General features: G+C 48.6%; 1 protein-coding gene across 1 annotated transcript in view; it reads right to left on the reverse strand.

Moving 5' to 3' along the window:
- Positions 1-2,881: 2,881 nt before the first annotated feature.
- The window catches only part of LOC144949662 (serine/threonine-protein kinase H1-like), a 58,999-nt gene continuing 38,007 nt past the window's right edge, over positions 2,882-23,873 (reverse strand). Inside the window, exon 3 of the mRNA XM_078879652.1 lies at positions 2,882-5,189. Coding sequence (XP_078735778.1) covers positions 4,893-5,189 — 297 coding nt within the window. The 3' untranslated portion in view covers positions 2,882-4,892. The remainder of the gene's footprint in view (positions 5,190-23,873) is intronic.

The raw sequence follows: 23,873 nt of genomic DNA on the forward strand, positions 1-23,873 counted from the left end.
AACAATAACAACAATAACAGGTCACTTTCGTCTCAGCTCTTAGAACAAACGCGACGGGCGCTATGGGCGGACGAACGGACAGATGCCTGTGTAGCAGAGCTCGTTCGGACGCGCAACGCGGTCATATTTAATAATTCACCTCTTACGAGCGATCTTCATCTGTGTGCCGTGGTGATGTACGGAGATAGTGGGGGGGATGGGTGGTTGAGACACGTTGACAGTTGCGTGAGAATCTTTATCCCAAGACGACCCAAATATTTGCCGTTCGTGCTCCAGCTCCGCCTAAATTCCACCTTTAAGAAGACGTGTTCTCGTGACAATGACTTCGTGCTGTCAGGCGAACAACGACATTGACGGAATGTCCTCCGACGTCACTCGCTTCGCTGGGGGCCCGGCGGTAGGGGCAGGTGTGGGATGGGTGGGTTTGACGGGGGGGGGGTGGTCAGTGTTAGGGTTGGGGCTGGGCTGGGTTGCTTGTCGGCGTGCTTTAGGATGCGGCCGGGGTCACGTAACGAATGTCGAATGTCGCGTGCGAGCTTCGGGTCGTAGCAACAATGGGGAGGGGGGGGATTGTAAAACCGGACTCGTCGCAGCTTTGGCATTTGGCCGAGAGTTTGTTTTTTTGTCTCACTTCTTGTTGTCGTTTGAGGCAGTCCCCAAAATGATGGCGTAAATTAATAAGTGCAGTTTGGCGATGGGGGGGTTGTTATTTCTTTTTATTTGCGCGGGGCGTTTTGTTGTTGCAACATTTCCCAAGTGCGATGGGGGGGGGGGGGGTCAGAACAAATTCCCTTTCAACTTTTCCCTTTTGTCTCATGGCCCCTCTGACCCCCGTCGCTAGCCCACGCACTGCCTGGGTAAGCATCGCGTTCCTTTGACCAAACCAACCCACAATGAACCCCATTCCCGTTGACATCTCGGTGGATGTCAACGGGAGCAAAGTTCCCATCGGGCTTAGCGGGACTATTCTGTGGACAGCAGAGGGCCGTCGCTCCAAAAATCCATTGTAATATTATTTTATTCTCCCACGTGTCTATGCACCCCCCACCTCCACCACCGCGTTCACCAACCTGCGCGCTAACCAGCAACTTGAATTCAGGTCAAATAACCTTCATGAACCACATGGTCTCGTCGAGGTCCTCATCCAGTGCCGGGTTATCCTAGTAGCAAATGTAGCAAATGCTACGGGCCCCGCACTTTCAAAGGCCCCGCGCTAAATGCTTTCAAGCTATCAATTCCGGTTCGGTGATTCTGCACTTGCTCTATTACTATAGTACTATACCACCTTCCAACTTTTACGAACGACTGGGTGTTTAAGGTTAGCGATTTGTTCGTATCATCTGGCTGTATAGCAAATGAAAAAAATACAATTACTTTACTGTGCAAGTTAAAAAATTTATGTGTTTTAATATGTACGTGTTTTTTTTATATTTAGGGCCCCTTTAATAACATACGCTACAGGCCCCACACTAGCTTAATCCGGCACTGGCCTCGTCCAGCATTGGATTCACAAAATAGCCGTATATAGATTGAGATGTATACACGAACAAGCGTCGCCGGACTTGCTCAAGGGCTCTCGTCTGGCCGTAGAAGTGTTGCCGCACCCATCGGTGTCGATAAGGGGCTGGGCTCACTTGCGGTGTTTTTTTTTTGTCACGACATCTCTGTGACCTCTCTGTGTCACAATGCCGACAATTCTTTCGCCCGGCTGGGTGGCGCTGTAACACAGTGGGAAAGTTGAAAGTTCCAATCCTGCTCGGGGCTCAACCTGCCGCATCACTTTCGCCGAGAACGATCAAATCGATACCACGTTATGAGAATTCACAAGTAGATGTCCTGCAGACGCGCCGTGCACCGTCATGTGAATGTGGAATTTCGACCAGGGACTGCCAATAGAAGTAGTCACCAAGCAATGCTCATTAGTGCGCGGTGACAATGACTAATGTAACACTTTTATGGTCCGCTAATATGACTGCAAGGGTCCATACTCTTTGGTTTTTTCGGTAAAGTCACGTAGGCAAAAGAAAGTAAATTAAATCACGACGTTTCGGAGGCAACACAAGCCTCCGTCTTCAGCTGGAACCGTCACAGCAAAATTACTGTACAGTAATCACGACTTGATTTCTTTTTTTTCCTACGTGACTTTACTGATGACAACACTGGTTAGTGGTTTCTTTCCCCACGCACATTGTTGTATAATGTCGACACTTACATACACAGCAGTATACACACCTTAGAGAGTGTACACAGCACCGTGCACACTATGCTTACCAAGGTAACGAATACCAAACAGTGTCCACTCTTTTGATGGAACCTCATGCGCACCCTCGATTGCAATGTAATAATAATTGCACGTTGACCCTCATTTCTTGTTGGCATGGTTACTGGTGATACAATTAAATTATGAGATTGTTTCGCACTTTTCCTTACAATTGTGGGGGGGGGGGGGGGGAGGCAAATGAGAGTTCGACATCTTGAGACGTTTCTTTGCACGCTCCTGAAAGCAACTTAAGATCAACAGAAATCCACGCAGGCGCGATTTGATCCACGTAACCCACACCTGATGATTCACTCGTCTCTGCCGAACTGAGGTGGCGTCACATCAATGGTTTCAATTCCCACTCAGTGGCCAGTGACGGTGAATGATGTGAACCCCATTTGAAACGAGTGGTGTTCATATTCGTGGTTCTTTCGGTAAAGTCACGTAGAAGGGAAATAATAAAATATGAAAAATATTAAACAATCAAATTCCCACGACGTTTCGACCGCAACACAAGCAATCGTCATCAGGTGTGAAATCCACAGCAATAAATTTTCATCATCAAAATTTTCATCATCAAGAAGATATATTGCTGTGGATTTCACACCTGATGATGATTGCTTGTGTTGCGGTCGAAAGATGCTGTTGTGGATAAATATAAAAAAATACAAATTTGCAGGCGGTTTTCCGAATTGCATGGCTGCGTGTGACTGTGGGCCGTATAAAATGACGTGGACAGGTCACGTTTGTTCCACGGGCCTTGTTAAGCTTCTCCACCCCTTGGCCTACGTGCATGAAGTGGATCGGGATTATTGTATCCGATGCCCACAATACCATATTTGCATCAGAATTCAATTCTAAAATTGAGTATCTTGGTTTTTTTTTTCCCCATCGCACGTGCGTCAAGAATCCATGGCGGCATGAGTCTGCTCCACTACAGGTGAAACAATGAACCGGCAATTAAAATCGATTCGAAGGCTCGTGTGGGTTGGTGAATGATTTATGTTCATGGCTTTTGTACTATTGCAGATTCTATAGATTCATAACCACTACATGATCAACTTTTTTGGGTTAGATCGCGTTATTTATAAATGTGTTGTAACCCTCCATCACCCGACACGGTCAATCAGCAAAAAAAGTGTCACGTTGACAAAAGACAAAATAGTTCACTGCTTTAGCAGTGACCGGGATCAAGAGCAGAGCCTCACCATTCTGGCGAATTGCCCGATGATGCTGGATGCAATTACCAGCGAAACATCGTACTAAAAAAATTGTAAATGTTGGGGTTTCACGCTTCAACACACCGGTGGGCTAAAGCAGTGAACTATTTTGTCTTTTGTCAACGTGACACTTTTTTTGCTGATTGGCCATGTCGGGTGGTGGAGGGTTACGACACATTTATAAATAACGCGATCTAACCCAAAAACGTTGATTATGAATAATATTGGTCGCGAAAGCCTACGTGTTAAACCACTACATGCACCGTAACAGTTTCAGAAGGTAAGAAAAAATACTTGATTCACCGAGCTCTCGCTTGGCGATTGTGGCGTACGTAGAATCTAAAGTGGCTATGAATCTATGAGATCTATCGTGTTGTCAATGCCAGACACATATTATTTTTACGTACACAATTCGATGCATTTATCGCGAGTGTTTGAACCAGTTTCATTGGACGGATCTTATCATCGTCGGTAATTTAACCCAGGTCTACATTACAAGGGACTGTTTGTCTTGACGACTCTGCAGCAGGTTCTGTGGCCCGATCGTCGCGATAAAAATGACACCAGCATGGTTTTTTTTTTGCTACAGTACCGTCAATCTCCATCAACCAATGCTGCCGCCACCACCACCACCACCACCAACCCCCCGGCCCCCTCCACTTCTCCCTGTGTCATCCACCCGGCCAGATTTACCTCGGTCGCGAGCCTCTGTGCTCAGTCATTGTTGTTCATTTCAGGACAAATGGAAAAGTGCCTCAGCAGGTATGAATGCAGGTGCAAGGATATATTTCTCATTTTTATCGTATCGCCATTTATCAAAACAACCGTAAATACACAATGATGGATTGAAACGTTGCAAGTTCTCCACTGGGCCTCCATTGGCCTGTTGTCCGTGCGAATGTCCTCTCAGCCTCGCTCCTAAAGCTGTCGCCCTAATAGCAACGGCAACCTCCCGACGTGCTGCCACCTTCACCACAAGCTCGCCACTCAGCGGTTTGACAGCAGCGACTTCTTTGCGCTTCCAGAGGGCAAGAGTGCAGTAGCCACTTTGTGGGTCAGGGGTCACTTGGAATTCAGACTCTGCGCTCTGGTTAAGCTGCTACTGCTGCTACCACTGACCTCCAGTTGGTGCTGCTGGCGCTACTGCCCATCTGATGATGATGATGCTGGTGCTGCTGCTACTGTGGCTTCTACAGATGCTACTCCTGCTGCTGCCTGCTGCTACTCCAGCTTCCGCCGCTAATGCTGTTGCTCCTCCCACTTCTCTGTCCACAGCTGCTGCTGCTGGTGCTGCCACTCCTGCTGCTGCCTGCTGCTTTAGCTTTGAGCTTCAAGCTGCTTTCACCGCCACCGCCTCCCTAGCTGCTGCTGCTGCTGCCCGTGCCTCCTTCACCTCCTTCCGCGTGCGCCGCTCACTGCTCGAGGTAGCGCAGGTTGAGCTGGCGGATCTCGCGCTCGCGAGCTCGGCGGGCGCGGGCCGACTTGGCGGAGCGCGTGGAGTGAACCGACTTGTTGCTCTGGCGCGAGGACGCGCGCTTGATGAGGTTCTGCGAGATGGAGCGGTGCAGGTCCTTGGCCGACGAGTCGGCCGCCATCGTCACCACCCACGGGTGTCGCAGCGCCTGCACCGCGCTCAGCCGCTTCGTCGGCTCCACGCTCAGCAGCTGGTCGATGAAGTCCTTGGCCAGGTTCGACACGCTCGGCCACGGCTGCTTGCAGAGACGGCGGGCGGAGGAGGGGGTGAGGAATAGAAATCAGCGGCGCAAGGGCGAGGGACGCAGCGATATCCCGACGGGCGCGCGCTTGCCCTCGGAAATGCTCGGTTCGTCGCGGCGACGGCAGCGGCGGCGACGCTTGCAACCGGGTGCTCTGGGAGCAGTGTCAGCCGAGGGCTGCGATGTAGCAAAGGGGACTCCGATAGGCGGCTGGGGATGATGAATGTGGGCGTTCATTTAATCAATGTGGCCGGTTTCCTGTAGGGTTAGCCCCCCTAATAACTACGCATTTTTATACAATATTTTTTCTGATATTGGTTCATCTCTACGACAGTTATGCCCCCCCTCCCCCCAATACCAATACCCACCATTCGCCGCTAAGTGACGGTGACATCACCAGGGCGCCTGTGCCAGGCCAGGTGCACTTCCACCCCCATCCCCTCCGCTATCATAGACAGACAGATGGATCTAATGCACACCTGCTTTAAACCTCGTGTGAGAGGAAAAAGATTCATCAAAGGATTGATGGCGGTCTGTAATGTATTATTATTTTTCTATACATGCGCGTTTGTTTCCAAAATATAGCACACTCAAAACTAGATTCGGTGCTCTAAGCGACGCCTGCAGAAACTTGGATTTTTTTATTTTTTTTACATTCGAAGCCGAGCCGTGCAAACGTTTCTAGAGGTTGGAAAGCCATTTTCGTGTCCGCACGTTCAAAAAACAAAAACAAAAATTTTGCTTTCGAATTAAATCGTCGCTGCCGCCTGCGAAGGTCGTGGGCACCAGCGGCTCCAAGCAGCGGCATTTTTGTGTAAGTAGAAAAAGCCGACGTATGGCCAAAGTCGATCTAACGCAAAAAAAAACCTGCATTATGGAGGCATCCATCGATTTGACGAACGCAATCGACAGATCAACGGGGGCGTTTTTCGATTAACGAAATCGAATTTCTAGATTTGATGCTTTCGTGACTGCAAGGATTCATATTCTTAGGTTTTTTCCGGTAAAGTCACGTAGGTAAAAAATTAAAATTAATAAAAGTAAAATAAAAAATAAAATAAAAATCACGACGTTTGCCTCCGAAACGTCGTGATTTTTATTTTACTTTTATTAAATTTAATTTTTTACCTACGTGACTTTACCGAAAAAACATAAGAATAGAAATCGAATTTCCCACGTGCGCGAAATTCCGACCACGGCCACGCGCCGCGAGATCGTCGGACGAGAAGAAGCCACGCGGCAGGGTCCGTGGCGTCCGTCCGCGACGGTGTCACCGGGACCCCCTTGAAGTGCACCAGCAACGCCTCCACATCACCTTACCGCTCACTCCAACCTGCACATCTTTTTGGTGAATTCCCCGGAAAGGCGAATTCTTTTTTTTTTTGCTTTAAATTAAAATTATTATTCAATCGTTTTCATATTTGCGTTCATTAGAATTTCTATATCGTGAACTTTTTTTCTCTTAAAATTAATGAGATTTTACGAAATGTCGTTTCACGCGTCTCTTTTTGATACAACGCATCCCTTTCGTGAAATCGATGGATACCTGTACAGGGAGACGCAGCGTGCAGAGCAGCGGTTCTTAGCATTTACTGCAGCCGTGCAGCCCGTTGTTTCTCAGTCGTTACGAAGAAATTGTACAACGTGAATAGATACAAAGGGGTTTGATGAAACAAAGTAAGTTGTTACTCACGCGCCCGTGCTCAATTTGTGTTTTCGATGATTTACCTCCTAAAAAAAAATCTGTCAAATGGCTCGCACCACCCAGAAAAGGCATCTCACACCCACTGGGGGTACAGCGTGCACCCCAGGTCAAGAAGACGCACTGGTGTCGAGAACCAGGGATAAGTTCGATGTGGGCCTGGGAATGTCATGGTTTTAGGGGGCCCTCTCTTTACGCATTCATTTATTTCCCTTCACTGTTTCACCACCAACACCACCAACAACACCAACACCACCAACACCACCCACACCGCCAACACCACCACCAACACCACCAACACCACCACCAACACCACCACCCACACCACCACCAACACCAACACCACAAACACCAACACTACCAACACCACCACCAACACCACCCACACCGCCAACACCACCACCAACACCACCACCAAAATCACCACCACCAACACCACAAACACCACCACAAACACCACCACCAACACCACCAACACCACCAACAACACCAACACCACCAACACCACCCACACCACCACCAACACCACCACCAACACCACTACCACCACCAACAACAACACCACCACCCAATTCCTTCGTGCCAAAAGTTCCATTGTCGTTCCAGCGCCTTGCTTGTTTCGGTTCTCGTATTAACGTGTGACACAAGCGTTGTGAAGATTCATGAAAGTCAATTCAATTGCACGTGAATGGCAGTGTAACGCACAGGGCGATGCGACAGCTTTAATTATAATAATTACATTGCCCGGAGCATGCATCACGATGCAAACGAGTTATTGCGTTGTAACCGTTACGGGGGACGAGTTCCATAATTTGAGTGTTTTTATGACGATTTAGGATATTTTTTATCGGATATTTTAAGGGACGTAGTTTAGCGTGTCTTCGTGCTCACAAAAGTGGCGTCATCGTGCCCGATGATGCCGAGTGACGCGACTTTTGACAGGAAATGGGCGCAACTGACAGTATAATGACGTAATTTCGCCTGCCCGTCTTACTTCGGATCAATCTGAAATAATGAAACAACATTCATTCAAAAATGTAGTTCTTCCCTTTAAAGCCCATCTCTTCTCCATAGGCCATGCTGCTGCTACTCCCTGCTTCTGCCCCCAGCTACAACCACCCCAACCCCTATCACCACCCCAAACCCTATCACCACCCCAAACCCTATCACTACCCCAACCCCTATCACCACCCCAACCCCTATCACTACCCCAACCCCGTTCACTACCCCTACCACTACCCCAACCCCTATCACTACCCCAACCCCTATCACCACCCCAACCTCTATGACAACCCCTATCACTACCCCAACCCCTATCACGACCCCAACCCCTATCACCACCTCAACCCCTTACCACTACCTCAACCCCCTACCACTACCTCAACCCCCTACCACTACCCCAACCCCTATCACTACCCCAACCCCTATCACCACCCCAACCCCTACCACTACCCCAACCCCTATCACTACCCCAACCCCTATCACCACCTCAACCCCCATCACTACCCCAACCCCTACCACTACCCCAACCCCTATCACCACCCCAACCCCTACCACTACCCAAACCCCTATCACCACCCCAACCCCTACCACTACCCCAACCCCTACCACTACCCCAACCCCTATCACCACCCCAACCCCCATCACTACCCCAACCCCCATCACTACCCAAACCCCCACCCCAACCCCTACCACTACCCAAACCCCTCCTAAACCACTCCCGCCTGTTTGCCTGTCACCATAACTACACCACCACAACTTTTAATAACGACAATCCCACTCTTTATTATCTCAAACACTTTCATCTTATGTACAATGTTATAATCGCTGTATAGCGACTTGGAATATACTGTGTAGATAAGATAAGATATATCATCTAGGAGTAAGTTTTGGATTTTTCATTTAAATGCCAAAAATCTGAAACATTCCGAAACTAAGCAGGATATATATTTGGGGGGGGGGGCGAGATGTGAACTACCTCGCCTGGTATGCAGGAGGTCGCGGTTTCGACCCTGATTTTATTTTCTCTGGGTCCTTCGGTTTTTCCCTCCGCGTTGAGAATCAGCAAGAGGCGTTTCGGAGTATTTGGACGATGTGAATTTCCACGCGATGATAACGCCGCTTCGTTGAGCTATCATTTGCGATAGCCAGGCCGCTGAATAAAAAAAACTAGATAGCTCAGTGTGGCCTTGCCTGGTAAAATAACAAATAGCTTCGTAGTTTAGTTTGAGTTAAAATCCAAATGTCCCCTGGCTGCAAGCCCCCCTGTGTTCACCCAGCTTGCCGTGGTTTTGCTTTCATCATTCTCAGGACTTCGAGGAAACGTTTATAGCAACGGGTGAACAGCAGCGCGTTCAGATCGTGTCACTTGCGCACAGCACAGAAGGTACAACGGCGGTTTACGTCTCGGACGGTTGCCTTTTTGAACGTAAACAAGTGGGCCAAGCGTTACCGGGCTGAGCTTGCTTGCTTGCTTTCTTGCTGGCGTCGTTGTTTTAACAACCTGGTTTCCTCAAACGATGGGAGCTTGTATAGCCATCTGGTTCGGCGTCGGCCGGTCAAGATCTTAAAAAGATCTTTAAAAGACCTCGGCGGCGTTGCATTTTTCACCTCCCCCCCGCCTTCCGCCTTTCTTGTCCGCTTTTGAAAATCTAAAAACTGATTTTTGTTGCGGCCATTCTGTAGGACGCAAGTGAGCTGCTCTTTTGTGGCTCCGCTGCTAGACGGGGGCATTGCCATGCCCTGCGCATTGTGGAGTGGGGGGGGGGGTCACGTGGGTCACTGATCGAACTTCACCACGCTGGCCGGAGCGGGTTGGTGAAGGCGAAGGTCATTTCCATGGGGTTATAGTACAGTACAACATTTTATGGGCAACATATTTTTTATATATATTATGGACAACATTTTATATTGCCAACCACGCAGCCCTGTTGCAGCCTACTCAACACCTGTTTAATGCATGGTCGTCGCCCATCCAAGCAAACATCCAGGATCAAAGCCTGCCTAGCTTCGGAGATCTGACGAGGTTTGATCGACGGCTTTCTATGTCATAATTCCCTCTGCTTGTTTCCAGCCCTGCTTGTCGGTCCACTCCTGGGTGGATACTTCCCAGTGGCATGTCACACATGGGGAGGGGGGGGGGGGTCTTTGACCATACTTCACTAGGCTGGAACATATCGCATCAACCTAACCACTGAGATTTATTGCGGGAGGCCCTGCTTACAGTCGTGGGGCGCCACGGTGGCGAGGAGATGTTAACTACCTCGCCTGGTATGCAGGAGGACGTGGGTTCGATCCCGACCCTGACACCTGCTGCTGTATATTTGGAGTTTGCGTGTCTCTCTCTCTCTCTCATCATCATCACGGTGGCTGGGAGATGTTGACTACCTCGCCTGGTGTACAGGAGGACGTGGGTTCGATCCCGACCCTGACGCCTGCTGCTGTATATTTGGAGTTTGCGTGTCTCTCTCTCTCATCATCATCACGGTGGCTAGGAGATGTTAACTACCTCGCCTGGTATGCAGGAGGACGTGGGTTCGATCTCGACCCTGATGCCTGATGTATATTTGGAGTTTGCGTGTCTCTCTCTCTCCATGTAGACACATGGATATTTCTCCGGGTCAGAATCAACGTGCGTTTAGAGTATTTGGCTGCTATACATTTCCACATGATAAGCCACTTGAATGAGCTATCATTTGTAATAGCCAGGTCACTTCTGATAAAATAATAAATGGTTTTTAGTTCCACACTGAGCATGTCAGGAAGCCACTGAGTGGATCACCAAACCTAGACATGGCATTACAAGTTGTTCCCGTCATGCACAAGAAGGCGACGCTGGTCAGGTCGGTTTGGTGGTGGGACAGCCCAGGACCGGTTCAGCAATCGTACTCCTCTAAAGTTTTCCGTGGCAGGGAATGAAATTCAGGTCACTGGGTTCACGGCGCACTGCACAAACCACTGCACCATTGCGACTAACCCCCGATACAATAACGTAACGTATGTATCCATGGACATGTCACAGGCTCTCAAGTCTCGCCTTGATGTTACCAGACTCGGTGTCTACTCGTATAAGGCCGCTCATACGTCAATTCAAAACTGCGCCTTTGTCGACTGAAAACGTGTCCGGTTTCTCAGCACCCGCAATGTAAAGTGTGACAGAAAATCCAATCAGTCGCCGCGCCTCTCTCTCTCTGTCCAAAAAGCGACGTGATTTCCCGAATTTTAACCTGCTTTCATCACTCCACCTTCACAGCGGTCAGGCACCATCTCTCACATGGCTCCATCCCTTCGAGCAATGCGTCTTGCCTGAGCCCTCTTGTTCTCAACGGTCAGTGCGATGTCTCTGATTGCCATTTGTTTTGGTGATCTGATGCGTTTGTCGTCCTTTGGTTCAGTGTAACTCCCGTCACACCTCGTGCCTTCGATATTCCTCCTCGAAGCCAACACCGGTGGAACCATCAACAGGCAGGCAGATGCACAACGTTTCCTTCATGAATGGGAAATTAAAGATGCGCCACCGTATAGTAAACCCATCGTGATCCATAGAGACACAGAGATGAATGAAAGTCAAGCCACACCAGTGCGATTGTGTCCATGCAACACAGACTTTTGACCGTATAGTAAACCCATCGTGATCCATAGAGACACACAGAGATGAATGAAAGTCAAGCCACACCAGTGCGATTGTGTCCATGCAACACAGACTTTTGACCGTATAGTAAACCCATCGTGATCCATAGAGACACACAGAGATAAATGAAAGTCAAGCCACACCAGTGCGATTGTGTCCATGCAACCCAGACTATGGGCCACGGAGTGAAGCCATCATAGACGACGCTCCTTCAACGGAGGAACGTGGCCTACACAATCTCCCTCTCCTGAAGCCCTCACGTTGTGGCCAGCAGACCTCGGCATTGCCATTTAGCTGCTGAACTTATTGCCGCAAACAAGAAAGAGTGTGTTTGTATGTTGATCATTATTTCGCACCGTGCGTATCCAAGCGCGCTCATCGGAAGTGTAATCCACAAACGTGCTCATTCAGCTTTTTGCTCCATTATTGTTTATCAGTGTCCATACGCGGCACTGATTGAAAACTTTCTTGTTCGTGCACGTGGGAACGCTGCTACTTTAACATTTTCTCCAAAAATAACGCCCGCAGTGTCCGCTTGCGCGACAGTACATACCGATGACGAGACAAGATTGAACCTTTTAACGTTTTAGTATGCACGTACGCACACACGCCCCCGCACGCGTTTAATGTACGGTGCCTATAATTAACCCGGCGTAAACGTTATTGAAGTATAAACGGCGGCGGCGAGAAATGCGCTCACACCCCGAATTCATTTCGCTGACGTAAAAACCCGGGCCAAAGAAGCCACGCACGTGGGCAGTCGACTGCCTCGGGGGGGGGGGGGGAGCTGCGTGTGGTTTCACGCCGACGTCATTCAACGTCACGTCTGAAATTCGCCGGTTGGTCCATCGGCCACGGTCTGGATTTACAGGTCAGCCACGGTGGACTTGCGACGTAGAGGTCACCCTCCGGTGCGTGCAATCTCTCTGTCCGCCCGGCAATATAAACAAGTGCAGACAGCGTAGTTAGTCGATCGGCAGGTCCGCAAGTGTGGTACGCACGTATGTACGTTGAACTTCTTTCGCACCGTACGTGGCCAACCGTGCTAATCGGAGGTGCGCGGGAAGAAGGGCGACAACAACAAGCAGCTCTAAAGAAATGCGTTTTCAATCGAGACTTAAAGGTGCACCTCGTAAACGTGACGCGTCGCATCATTGCCTTTGAGGATTTTTTTTGCTTCTTCTTCTAAAAAACGTTCATTATTTATTTTTGCTCCAAAGCACAAACCGGCCAATGACAGGCATGCGTTCGTGCGTGTGTAGATGCGAGAGCAGAGAATGCGTGCAGGTAAGGCAGACAAAGCTCAGGTGTGAACCTCAAGAGGAGAGAGAGAGCCTCGGGGTGGGATGGGGGAGGGGGGTTGAAGTAAGCCAATACTTGACATGCCTCGCCGACGGTTTTGCGTCATCAGAGGCTAAAATGGCATTTGGAAGTTATTTTGTTTCGGGGCCGTGAGCCCACAGCGCCTTCCACCAACGGCGGCAATTATCCGCGGCTCAAAAAAGAAGAAAAGGCATTGTTCGCGCGCTCGCCGCTGGGATATTTTTGAAAATGTGTAAACTAACGTCTTTTCTCGTTTGGTTTTCTTCTCCACTTTCCGCCGCATTGCGCGGGCCAAAGCGACGTGGGCGACTCGCGTCCACTTCTTCCATGACGTCCGGCAAGCGTAATGGAATAGGCCAAAATATATTCTAAAGCTGAACTATTTTTATTTCACCAGGACAGACCCACGGAACTATTTATAGATCTTTTTTCAGAAACGACCTGGGCTATCACAAATGATGGCCCAACGGGGTGGCTTCCCGTGTGGACATTTATAGCAAGCGAATACTCTGAACACGTGACGTTGATTCTAAATGTGGAGGGGAAACTGGAGGACCCGGAGGAAAGTCCACGTGACCACGGCGAGAACAGACACACTCCAAATACACAGCAGCAGGCGTCAGGGTCAGGATCGAACCGACCACCTGTATACCAAGCAAGGTAGTTTACATCTCACCACGGGGAGAGAGAGACACGCAAACTCAAATTATATAGCAGGCGTCAGGGTCAGGATCGGACCCACGACCTCCTGCATACCAGGCGAGGTAGTTTACATCTCACCACGGGGAGAGAGAGACACGCAAACTCAAATTATATAGCAGGCATCAGGGTCAGGATCGAACCCACGACTTCCTGTATACCAGGCGAGGTCGTTTAAATCTCACCACAGGGAGAGAGAGACACGCAAACTCAAATTATATAGCAGGCGTCAGGGTCAGGATCGGACCCACGACCTCCTGCATACCAGGCGAGGTCGTTAACATCTCGCCACAGGGAGAGAGAGACACGCAAACTCAAATTATATAGCAGGCGTCAGGGTCAGGATCGAACCCACGACCTCCTGCATACCAGGCGAGGTCGTTAACATCTCGCCACCTGTGGTACCCTCCAGAGGGGCTCTCTGGAGGCTCTCTAGAGCTCCCCTCTAGTGGAGACGTTCTTGTTCCGCCAGCATTGGCATCAGCAAGAAATTGCAGGGCTGCACCTTTACACCACCTGACCTAGTCAGGCTCCTCGTGCCATCAGGGAGCTGTACAAATTGTAGACAGCGTGGATGTGTGTGTGTGTGATACAGGGCTGGTTAATAGTATCATGTGCTTGGCGGTCCCGCGAAGCCGCTGCTCTACCACGTTGTGTATCGACATTTATAGCCGCCAGAACGTGGCTCACTTCGAGACCCAACGTCTCGATGCCGAAGCAGATCGCCGCCAAGAAAGAAAGGAAAAGGAAGCATACTCTTAGTTCTTTCGGTAAAGTCACATAGGTAAAAAATGACATTAAAATTAATAAAAAATATAAAAAATCACGACGTTTCGGAGGCAACACAAGCTTCCGTCTTCAGGTGAAACTGTCACAGCAAAATATCTGTATATTTTGCTGTCACAGATATTTTGCTGTGACAGTTTCACCTGAAGACGGAAGTTTGTGTTGCCTCCAAAACGTCGTGATTTTATTATTTTTTATTTTTTATTCATTTTAATTTCATTTTTTACCTACGTGACTTTACCGAAAGAACTAAGAGTATGAATCCTTGCAGTCACGAAAGCTTCAAATCTGGAAAGGAAAAGGAAGCCAACCCAGCTGGAACCGCGTGGTGCCCCCAATGCCCAAAGATCTGCGGATCCAGAATTGGATTCCTCGGCCATCTCAAGAGCCACCGCCAAATCTCGCGGACGTAAATCCTCGAACCCCGAGGGACTGCCGATGACGTACAACATTGATCTTTCATTTATCAGGGGCCCATCGTAGATTAGATGGAGTGCTCTTGGCGAAGTACTTCTCGTAATCCTGCAGCTTGTGTGTAACCTGACCGAGAATGTCACAGCCAGTCCAGAGTCTACTTCTAGATTTGAAGCTTTCGTGACTGCAAGTATTAATATTCTTAGTTTTTTTTCCGGTAAAGTCACGTAGGTAAAAAATTAAAATTAAAATTAATGAAAGTAAAATAAAAATAAAATAAAAATCACGACGTTTCGGAGGCAACACAAGCTTCCGTCTTCAGGTGGAACCGTCACAGCACGATAGCTGTATCAAGTAAATGAGAGATTTCAAGTCTACTTTCTTAAACAAATGCCGTTGCTGGATAAAATTGGTCTGGAAAGTCGATTGACAGACAGGCTAAAACAGAATTGCATTGACATATATGTACGTGTGTATGTTGAAGTTCTTTCGCACCATACTTAGCCAACCGTGCTAATAATATATGGAGACACCGACGAGAGTTCTGATTGTATACGTTTGTTTTAAGATTTGGTTTCATAGAATTTGCATTGGTGGTGTGCGTGACCGCAGCTGAAGCCCACCTCTCCCCTCCGGGCTGGAAGGGACATTTTTTTGGAGCCTATTTTTGAACCTCGACAGAAGAAGCGTTTTCAGTTTATTTTATTTGTTACACGGATTGAAGTGACATTTGCCGAAGGAGTTTAAGTGGCGTCTACCTGCGTCATCCACATCCTTTGTGTAAACAGCACGAAAGCAAAAAATGTAAAAAGAAAAAATGCCAAAGGGGGAAGAAAAAAAAATGCACACACCGCGTCGTTCCAGAGCGAGCGTTGGTTTTGACGTTTGTGAGCGAGCGTTGGTTTTGATATTTCAGAACGAGTGTTGGTTTTGATGTTTCAAAGTGAGCGTTGATTTAACGTTTCAGAGCGAGTGTTGGTTTTGACGTTTGTGAGCGAGTGTTGGATTTGATGTTTCAGAGCGAGCGTTGATTTTAACGTTTCAGAGCGAGTGTTGGTTTTGATGTTTCAGAGCGAGCGTTGGATTTGATATTTCAGAGCGAGCGTTGGTTTTGATGTTTGGGAGCGAGCGTTGGATTTGATGTTTCAGAGCGAGCATTGGTCTTAACTTTGGGAGTGAGCGTTGGATTTGATATTTCAGAGCGAGCGTTGGTTTTGATGTTTGGGAGCGAGCGTTGGATTTGATGTTTCAGAGCCAGCGTTATTTTTTACTTTGGGAGTGAGCGTTGGTTTTGATGTTTGGGAGCGAGCGTTGGATTTGATGTTTCAGAGCGAGCGTTGATTTTAACGTTTCAGAGCGAGTGTTGGTTTTGATGTTTCAGAGCGAGTGTTGGTTTTGATGTTTGGGAGCGAGCGTTATTTTTAACTTTGGGAGTGAGCGTTGGTTTTGATGTTTGGGAGCGAGCGTTGGATTTGATATTTTAGAGCGAGCATTGGTTTTAACTTTGGGAGCGAGCGTTGGATTTGATGTTTCAGAGCGAGCATTGGTCTTAACTTTGGGAGTGAGCGTTGGATTTGATATTTCAGAGCGAGCGTTGGTTTTGATGTTTGGGAGCGAGCGTTGGATTTGATGTTTCAGAGCCAGCGTTATTTTTTACTTTGGGAGTGAGCGTTGGTTTTGATGTTTGGGAGCGAGCGTTGGATTTGATGTCGCACGGGAGAGCAGAAGGTTTGTGCGAGAGTGCTAGAGTTAATTGGTTTTTTACCCTTCTATCTGGCAACAAAACTGACACCTTTTTTTACGAGGAGTCATGTTTGCATTGACCACAATACCTGCAGTCGGAATGCAAACAAAAAACACAACTCTGATAATGTATGCACTGTCCTTGAAATTGATTGGTCCACACCCGAGACAGCTTTCTTTAGAGCCTAGTCTCACATGGTGTTGGACCAGATGACGCCAAAAGGCGCACAACTCAAGGACAATGCACCATCAGAGTATGAGAGCTCGGGTAAGCATTTACACCATTGGAACCTCATTTGCCAGGAACAAAATATGATAATTGGTTTTTTACCCTTTTATCTGGCAACAAAACTGACACCTTTTTTACGAGGAGTCATGTTTGCATTGACCACAATACATGATCAGAGTTATGTTTTTTGTTTGCATTCCGACTGCAGGTATACACTACACTACTATACACTACACTATACACTACACTACTATACTATACACTATACACTACACTATACACTACACTATACACTACACTACTATACACTACACGCTAGTGCTGTACTAGTGACGAATTGGCCACGTTCTGTTTACGTGACAACCCTTACTAGTTGGCTGTGTCGGGCAGTGGCTGGTTTAACGACACATTTATTTATTTACGTGATCTATCCCAAAAAAAAACTCTATTATGGACAATTCATAACCCGCACGTATTGCGCGAATTGGACACGACGAAGCCTTGGCATGTGCGCGCGCGTTTTCTTTTTTTTAGAGGAGATCGACTCCCGTTCATCTCCCCCCCGCCAGATGACAACAAAGACAATGTTTTCAGGATTAGCAGGAGTTTTATAAACTTTAGCTTAAAAAAAATCTTAACATTCCCACGGCAACGCAGACACACACACGCACACACGCACGCGCACGCGTTCGTTCGAGCGCCGCCGTTGGCGTGGCCACTCGCAAGGCGACGAGGCAATAACCTCTTGCCCAAGAAAGCCGGCGTGAAAATATTCGGATTTGTTTTTTTTTTTAGCGTTTCTCAAAAGACGAGAAGGAATGCAGCCACCAGATTCTGTGCAAGTTGTCCACAGCCCGTCCGGAACTGTTTATTTAAGCGACTAAATCAACGCCTTCCGAAGTTATAACATCGTCAGCGGTCGGTGGTGAGTTCTGGGTCACGCGGAGCGAACGGCAAACGCGGGGAATGTCAAAAGGTGCGACCCACGACGCAGGCAGAGATTTACGTGAGGGATAATGCCTCTCGTGAAATGCCAAGAATTTTTGTTAAGCCTTTTTTTTTAAACCTACAAACAATATCTTGGTGTTGTTCACCTATGGGGCCGTCCATAAATGACGTCACGCACCTGGGGGGGGGGGGGGGGTCAGATTTTTGTGACGATGTGTGACGAGAGGAGGGGGGGGGAGTTTGAGAAATGTGACGTCACATCAAAATGCGCAACTTTAAATAAATATATATATTTTTTGTAACAACACTCCTACAACATCAGAGTGCAGCGCCACATTAAATACACACTACAATGACATTAGTTTAAAGCGATTTGAAGCATGTTTTATTTTCAAAATAGAAATATGGTTTTGGGGGGGAGGGGGCAGAGCTTTGTGACGTCATATTTGAGTGGGGGGTCTGACTTTTTGTGTCGCCGTGTGACGAGGGGGGGGGGTCAAAAAATTGTCCAAAATCGCGTGACGTCATTTATGGACGGCCCCTATCCCTCCAGAATTCTCTTCCCCGGCTGCGCTCTTGGCATCGGCTTCATGCCGTGAAATCAAAACGGATCCCTTTGGAAATCTCTTGCGGAGCAATTGCAGAGCTGTGCTTCTGCGAACGGCTGCTTGATTGATCTTCGAATAATCGATTTCAATAAAACGCCGCAAGAGGCCCGTGATTATCGTGACCACCCAAAAGGTGCACCCCTACCTTGCCCACACACCGCTATGATGGTGTCTGTCATATGACCGTACGATATTTTAGTTCTTAAAGAGCTCGAATTCGGCCAAATTAAGTGAATTAAAAAGACGAACCCTTTTACATTTATATTCCGCACTTATTGCCGACCGGCGCCGAGACCGTCGGCTTCACAACACTTGAGAGGTGAATTTGGACCACGGACGGTTTTTAAAACCAGGACTCGAACCCTTCATCTCAGCCGCGATTGGCTCGGCGGTTGGGGGCCGTCCATAAATGACGTCACGCGATTTTGGACGATTTTTAACTCCCCCCCCCCCCCATCGTCACACGGCGTCACAAAAAGCCAGACCCCCCCCTTAAATATGACGTCACAAAGCTCTGCCCCCCCCCCCAAAAAAAATCGCTTTAAACTATTGTCATTGTAGTGCGTATTTAACGTGGCGCTGCACTCTGATGTTGTAGGAGGAAACATTTATCGCCTCTTTGGTCACAGGGAACGTAAATTTCACACAATGCGACTGTCGCAAGGCAGTAGTGGCCGATGATGATTCCTTCCAAGGACGAAACCTGTGTACGGTGATCTCATTACCCGACTGCTGCTTCTGCTGCTGCTGCTGCTACCTGAAGTAATACGGCCACGATTTTGAATCTTGCTGGTGCAAAGCAAGGCTGCTGCATTTTATAAACGCAGTTGCGGTGATGTCACATCGCGTGCAAGGCATTGTTATTATGAATACACGTTTTTTTTTTAAATCCTTTATATTAAGTTCGCTTGCTTGCTTGCTTGCGCGCTTACGACCGTGCAAATCTTTAGGTCATTTTTTTAACCCACTTCCCGTGATCCAATCGAGCTGACATTTTGCACACAGACTCGTTGTGCGTGACAATTTATTTTCGTGAAAAAAAAAATCCTAAATTTTCCACTTTTTAGGGAAAATAAATTCCAAAATTTTCCACTTTTTAGGGAAAAAATTTCATTTTTTATTTATAATACCAATGTGATAAAAATGAAACTCTTACTCAAGAAAAACAGAAATGAATAATAAAATAAAACCGATGCCACGCATATAAAGGATTTATAGTGAAAAACTTTTTTTTTACGGGTACAATTTTTACCCAGTATATTCTGACTGTGCGATGTTTGCGGTAGAATTTTTCAAATCTTGACCGTGATGCCGGCACACACGATGTGGCCTACTCTCTCCTGCGGATGAACCTCCCCCGTGAAGCATGAGGCACGCGTATGTTCGCTGAATACTCACACCGCAGTGTTAATCAGTGCGGCCCGCTGGATTCGAACCGTGAGCCTCTGAAAACAAACGGGCGCCCCAAAATGATCGGAGGAATTGAGCTCGTGGCCAAATACAATAGCGCCCGCCGCTTTGCCGCCTCTAAATCACCCTTTGTCTGGATTATTACGAGTATTACTCTGAATACAATAGGGATTTATAATGGCTCTTCATACCGTATACGGATTTAGGAGACTTTTGAGTTATTTGGGTTTGGAATGAGGAATCGTTTTACACGAATTCTTTCAACCGTGATGAGGCCAAGGACCCAGTTCGTTTTTTTTTTATCAGATAATCACCACAAATCGGAACCGCTGTTAGCCAAGTCCCGGGTATCGAACTCCGATCCCCGGGGCTCGTCACGCAGGGCGCGGACCAACCACGTCACCGCTCGCTGCACAATCCCTTTTTTATACTTTCAAAGATAGTCACACAACACCGCAGTGCGTATGCGCTTACATCGAAACAATGAGCTCTAAATAAATAAAGGCCGCAAGGGCCTTCAACATCTTATTTATATAACCTCACACGCACGCATGTAGCATCGCGGAGCAGCTGACATTCGTGCTTGTAATGGCATAGCCCCGCGGCTAGAAACCAAACACAGCTAGCTTACGTAAATCGTCGCGGATGGCTGGCTCCACGCCACGAACTGCTCGGCGGAGAGAAATGCTGAAGCCGTCACCCATCGTGGGGAACCTGTCACCTACCGTCCCCCCCCCTCTCCCTCCCTCCACCTTCGTCATAAGTGAGCTACGCGCTATGCCTAAAGTGGTGATGGATTTTTATGAGCAGAGGCTACTTAAGGACCCGTACGCGCGTCAACGCGTTGCGTGCGCGCGCGCGCGCGCGCGTTATAAATGGCCCTTGCTTTTGCACGGTGGGTCTTTGCGCGTGTATTGTTTGAAAGAACTTTGCTGGAGAATGCCACTTGTGGGGAGCGGTGGTGCAGCGGTTAGCGCTCGGCGCTACGAACCCGGCGACCCGAGTTCGATTCTTGCCGACGGCCAACACCGGTTACGATTGCTTGAACCGGTCCTGGGCCTCCCCTAGGTCGACTCAGCCTCAAATTAGTACCTGCTATGGTGTGGAATCATCGCCACTGGGGAGACAAAGGCGGTCGGGCGTGGTGTTGGCCACCCACACCCTCGTGTACCGTTCTGGCCTTCATAGGCGCTCGCTAACAGCACTTGCCCCAACAGTCTGTTAAGGCTATACGGGGGATCTTTGTCTTTGTGTTGCATGCGCGCTCACTCGTGGCACATAAATGGCCCTTCGTTTTGCACGTTGGGCCCTTGCCCGTGTATTGTTTGAAAGGACTTTGCTGGAAAATGCGAATTAAGCGAACAGAACGCGGTCGGAACGGCTGGGTTGGGACGCTTCTCCCGAATAATTTATCTTGTTTATAATTACAGAAGGGGGGGAATGGCTTAGGTTGGCTTAAAAGAAAAAAAAGTTAATCTTCCCCTGTCCCCCAATATCATCCCGATTGTGCAATTGTAACTGTCAACCGATGGGATTTGGCCACGGTAATCTGTCTTGCTCCTGGCTGCAGCTGCATTGTGTCCTGGCGCACGGACGTACACACGAGTGTACGTACCTACCTACGTACGTATGTGTGCACGTGTATGCATGAGCACGCGGCGAGGGCTGGGAATTCCGAAAAATGTACTCGCCTCCCGAGAAGGTATACGGATGAAGGTGGCACCCTGGCCTGCGTTCTCACGCGGACATGGAGACCTCGCTCTCCCGTAGTCGGGGTGGGGATGAGGGGGAGTTGCTTTATAGCCATCGTCGTTTTATTTGAGCAACTTTTACCAAATTCTTAGGGTTTTCCGGTAAAGGCACGTAATTTAAATTAATAAAAGTAAAATAAAAAATAAAATAAAAATCACGACGTTTCGGAGGCAACACAAGCTCCCGTCTTCAGGTGGAACCGTCACAGCACGATTGCTGTATCAAGTAAATGAGAGATTCCAAGATATACTACCCCGTATATTAATTTTAATTTTTTACCTACGTGACTTTACCGAAAAAACCTAAGAATGTGAATACTTGCAGTCACGAAAGCTTCAAATCTAGAACTTTTACCAAATTCGGGGCTTTCAGTTTTTCCACTGCAGGTTCATTGCAATCCTGATTATGCCATCGATTATGCCATCGATTATGCCATCGATTACGCCATCGATTATGCCATCGATTATGCCATCGATTATGCCATCGATTACGCAATCGATTATGCCATCGATTATGCCATTGGCGCCGCGAGGCCGAAGCGTAACTTTTCGGACCGCTGGGAGAGCGGCGCGACACGGACTCGCGGAAGCGTACATCACAGAGCTACCACCGAGATCCCTTCTTCGAGTGACCCACTCTGGTCCACAAATAACAAGAGGGCAGCACTTCCGCACACGGCAGCGAGCGAGGCCTGGTCTGGTCACACGACGGCCTCGCCGATATTTAAATTCTCGGCGCTGGAATTTGGGCAAATTAAATGCGGAACAAAACGTAACATCGCGATGGTTTTCTGTGCGGCCGTTGGCGACTTGGCGAAGAGCATTTTACTTGAAATATATTCTCACAAGGCGGTGCTTATTTTATCAACCGAAGAGGGATGATGATTGTTCGTAAAAATATTTGGCCTTTGTCAATGCACAGCTGGATGAAGGCACCCCAATGCCGCATTGGGGTGCCTTCAGGTTGTTTGACCATACTTCACCACGCTGGTCAGGACAGGTTCAGATATCACTTCGCCAATGATGTTGGCCGTGGCTGCGAATCAAACTCAGGTGGCCATGTTCATAGCGCAGTGCGCTAACTACAGCGCCACCACTCCGCTCCGTGATGATTACGGCGATAGGCTGACGTGATCAAACTGGACTGTTGTGCATCATGCACGCAGTCTTGTGATGTCACGAGACATACAAGGAAGGCACGATAGGCCTTGGACCGATCTTGCAGTCACAATCGCTCCACTCGCTGTCTAGAAATCACCTTTTGCGTTTATTATGACTGAGGACGTCACGTGGCATCGGGTGACGTAAGCATCTTTAGCACGAACACATTTCACGTTAGGACATGACGGCAATGATCCGAAAATTCCGAAGAGATCAGAAAGAGTCCTCAAAAATATTATAAAATCAGAAACGTTTATGTCCAAAAAAAAAACTCAACCCCCAATTATTGTTGTTAACTGCAAGTGAAAAGGAGCTTTATAACTCGTCGGATTCCTCCGGTGCGACTGAATGTTCTGATTGTGACGTGTCTCTCCGATGAGTTCCTCGCGAGGCACAGAGAAGAATGAGACTAGTTTTCTCTGGAAACATTTGCCAAATGCGTCTTTTTCTTTCTCTCTCTCTCTCTCTTGCCAGCTCACTGCTGTGGCCTTAAGATAAGGTCAGGGCCTCTAGGGAAAAATCCTAAAAACCAAACTGTCTGTCTAAGGCCATCAAAATGACACGAAGGCAAAGGTTCCCCGTATAGCATCAACAGACTGTCGGGGCAAGTGCTGTTACTGAGCGCGTATGAGGGCCGCCACGGCACACGAGGGGGTGGGTGGCCAGCACCACGCCCGACCGCCTTTGTCTCCCCCAGTGACGATGTGTACACACCGCACCAGGTACTAATTTGAGGCCGAGTCGACCTAGGGGACGCCCAGGACCGCTTCGGATAATCGTCCCTGGCTTTGGTGGCCGCGAGCGGGAATCGAACTCGGCTCGCCGGGTTCGCAGTGCGCTGAACCGCAGCACCGCCGCTCCCCATCGAAAAAAGGATGTGCACGAACGCAGACACGCACGCAGACACGCACGCAGACACGCATGCACGCAGACACGCACGCACGCAGACACGCACGCACGCAGACACGCGACTGAACCCAGCGAGCCGTCAACACGTGCAAAAATGCGAGCAAAAGTGTATCGCTTGCACGCAACGTGCCGTCCGGATGTCGCACTCACCCCCGCGCCCCCCCGTCAGCTGCCCTGCCCCCCCACCCACCCTTGCTGTGTTCGACTCGCTGTCAGCGCTCGTCTCGAAAGCGCAATTAATTCACGAGACGACGGGATCCTGGCCCGCCCGGGCGGATCGCCGGCACGATATTAATGCCGTCTCCCGGTGAGGGCGGCGAGAAATAATTGAGTCGAATTGCAATTTCGTGTGCCACAACCTTGCT

This window comes from Lampetra fluviatilis, chromosome 54 (genome assembly GCF_964198595.1).
Source record: "Lampetra fluviatilis chromosome 54, kcLamFluv1.1, whole genome shotgun sequence".
In the NCBI taxonomy this organism is placed as follows: Eukaryota; Metazoa; Chordata; class Hyperoartia; order Petromyzontiformes; family Petromyzontidae; genus Lampetra; species Lampetra fluviatilis.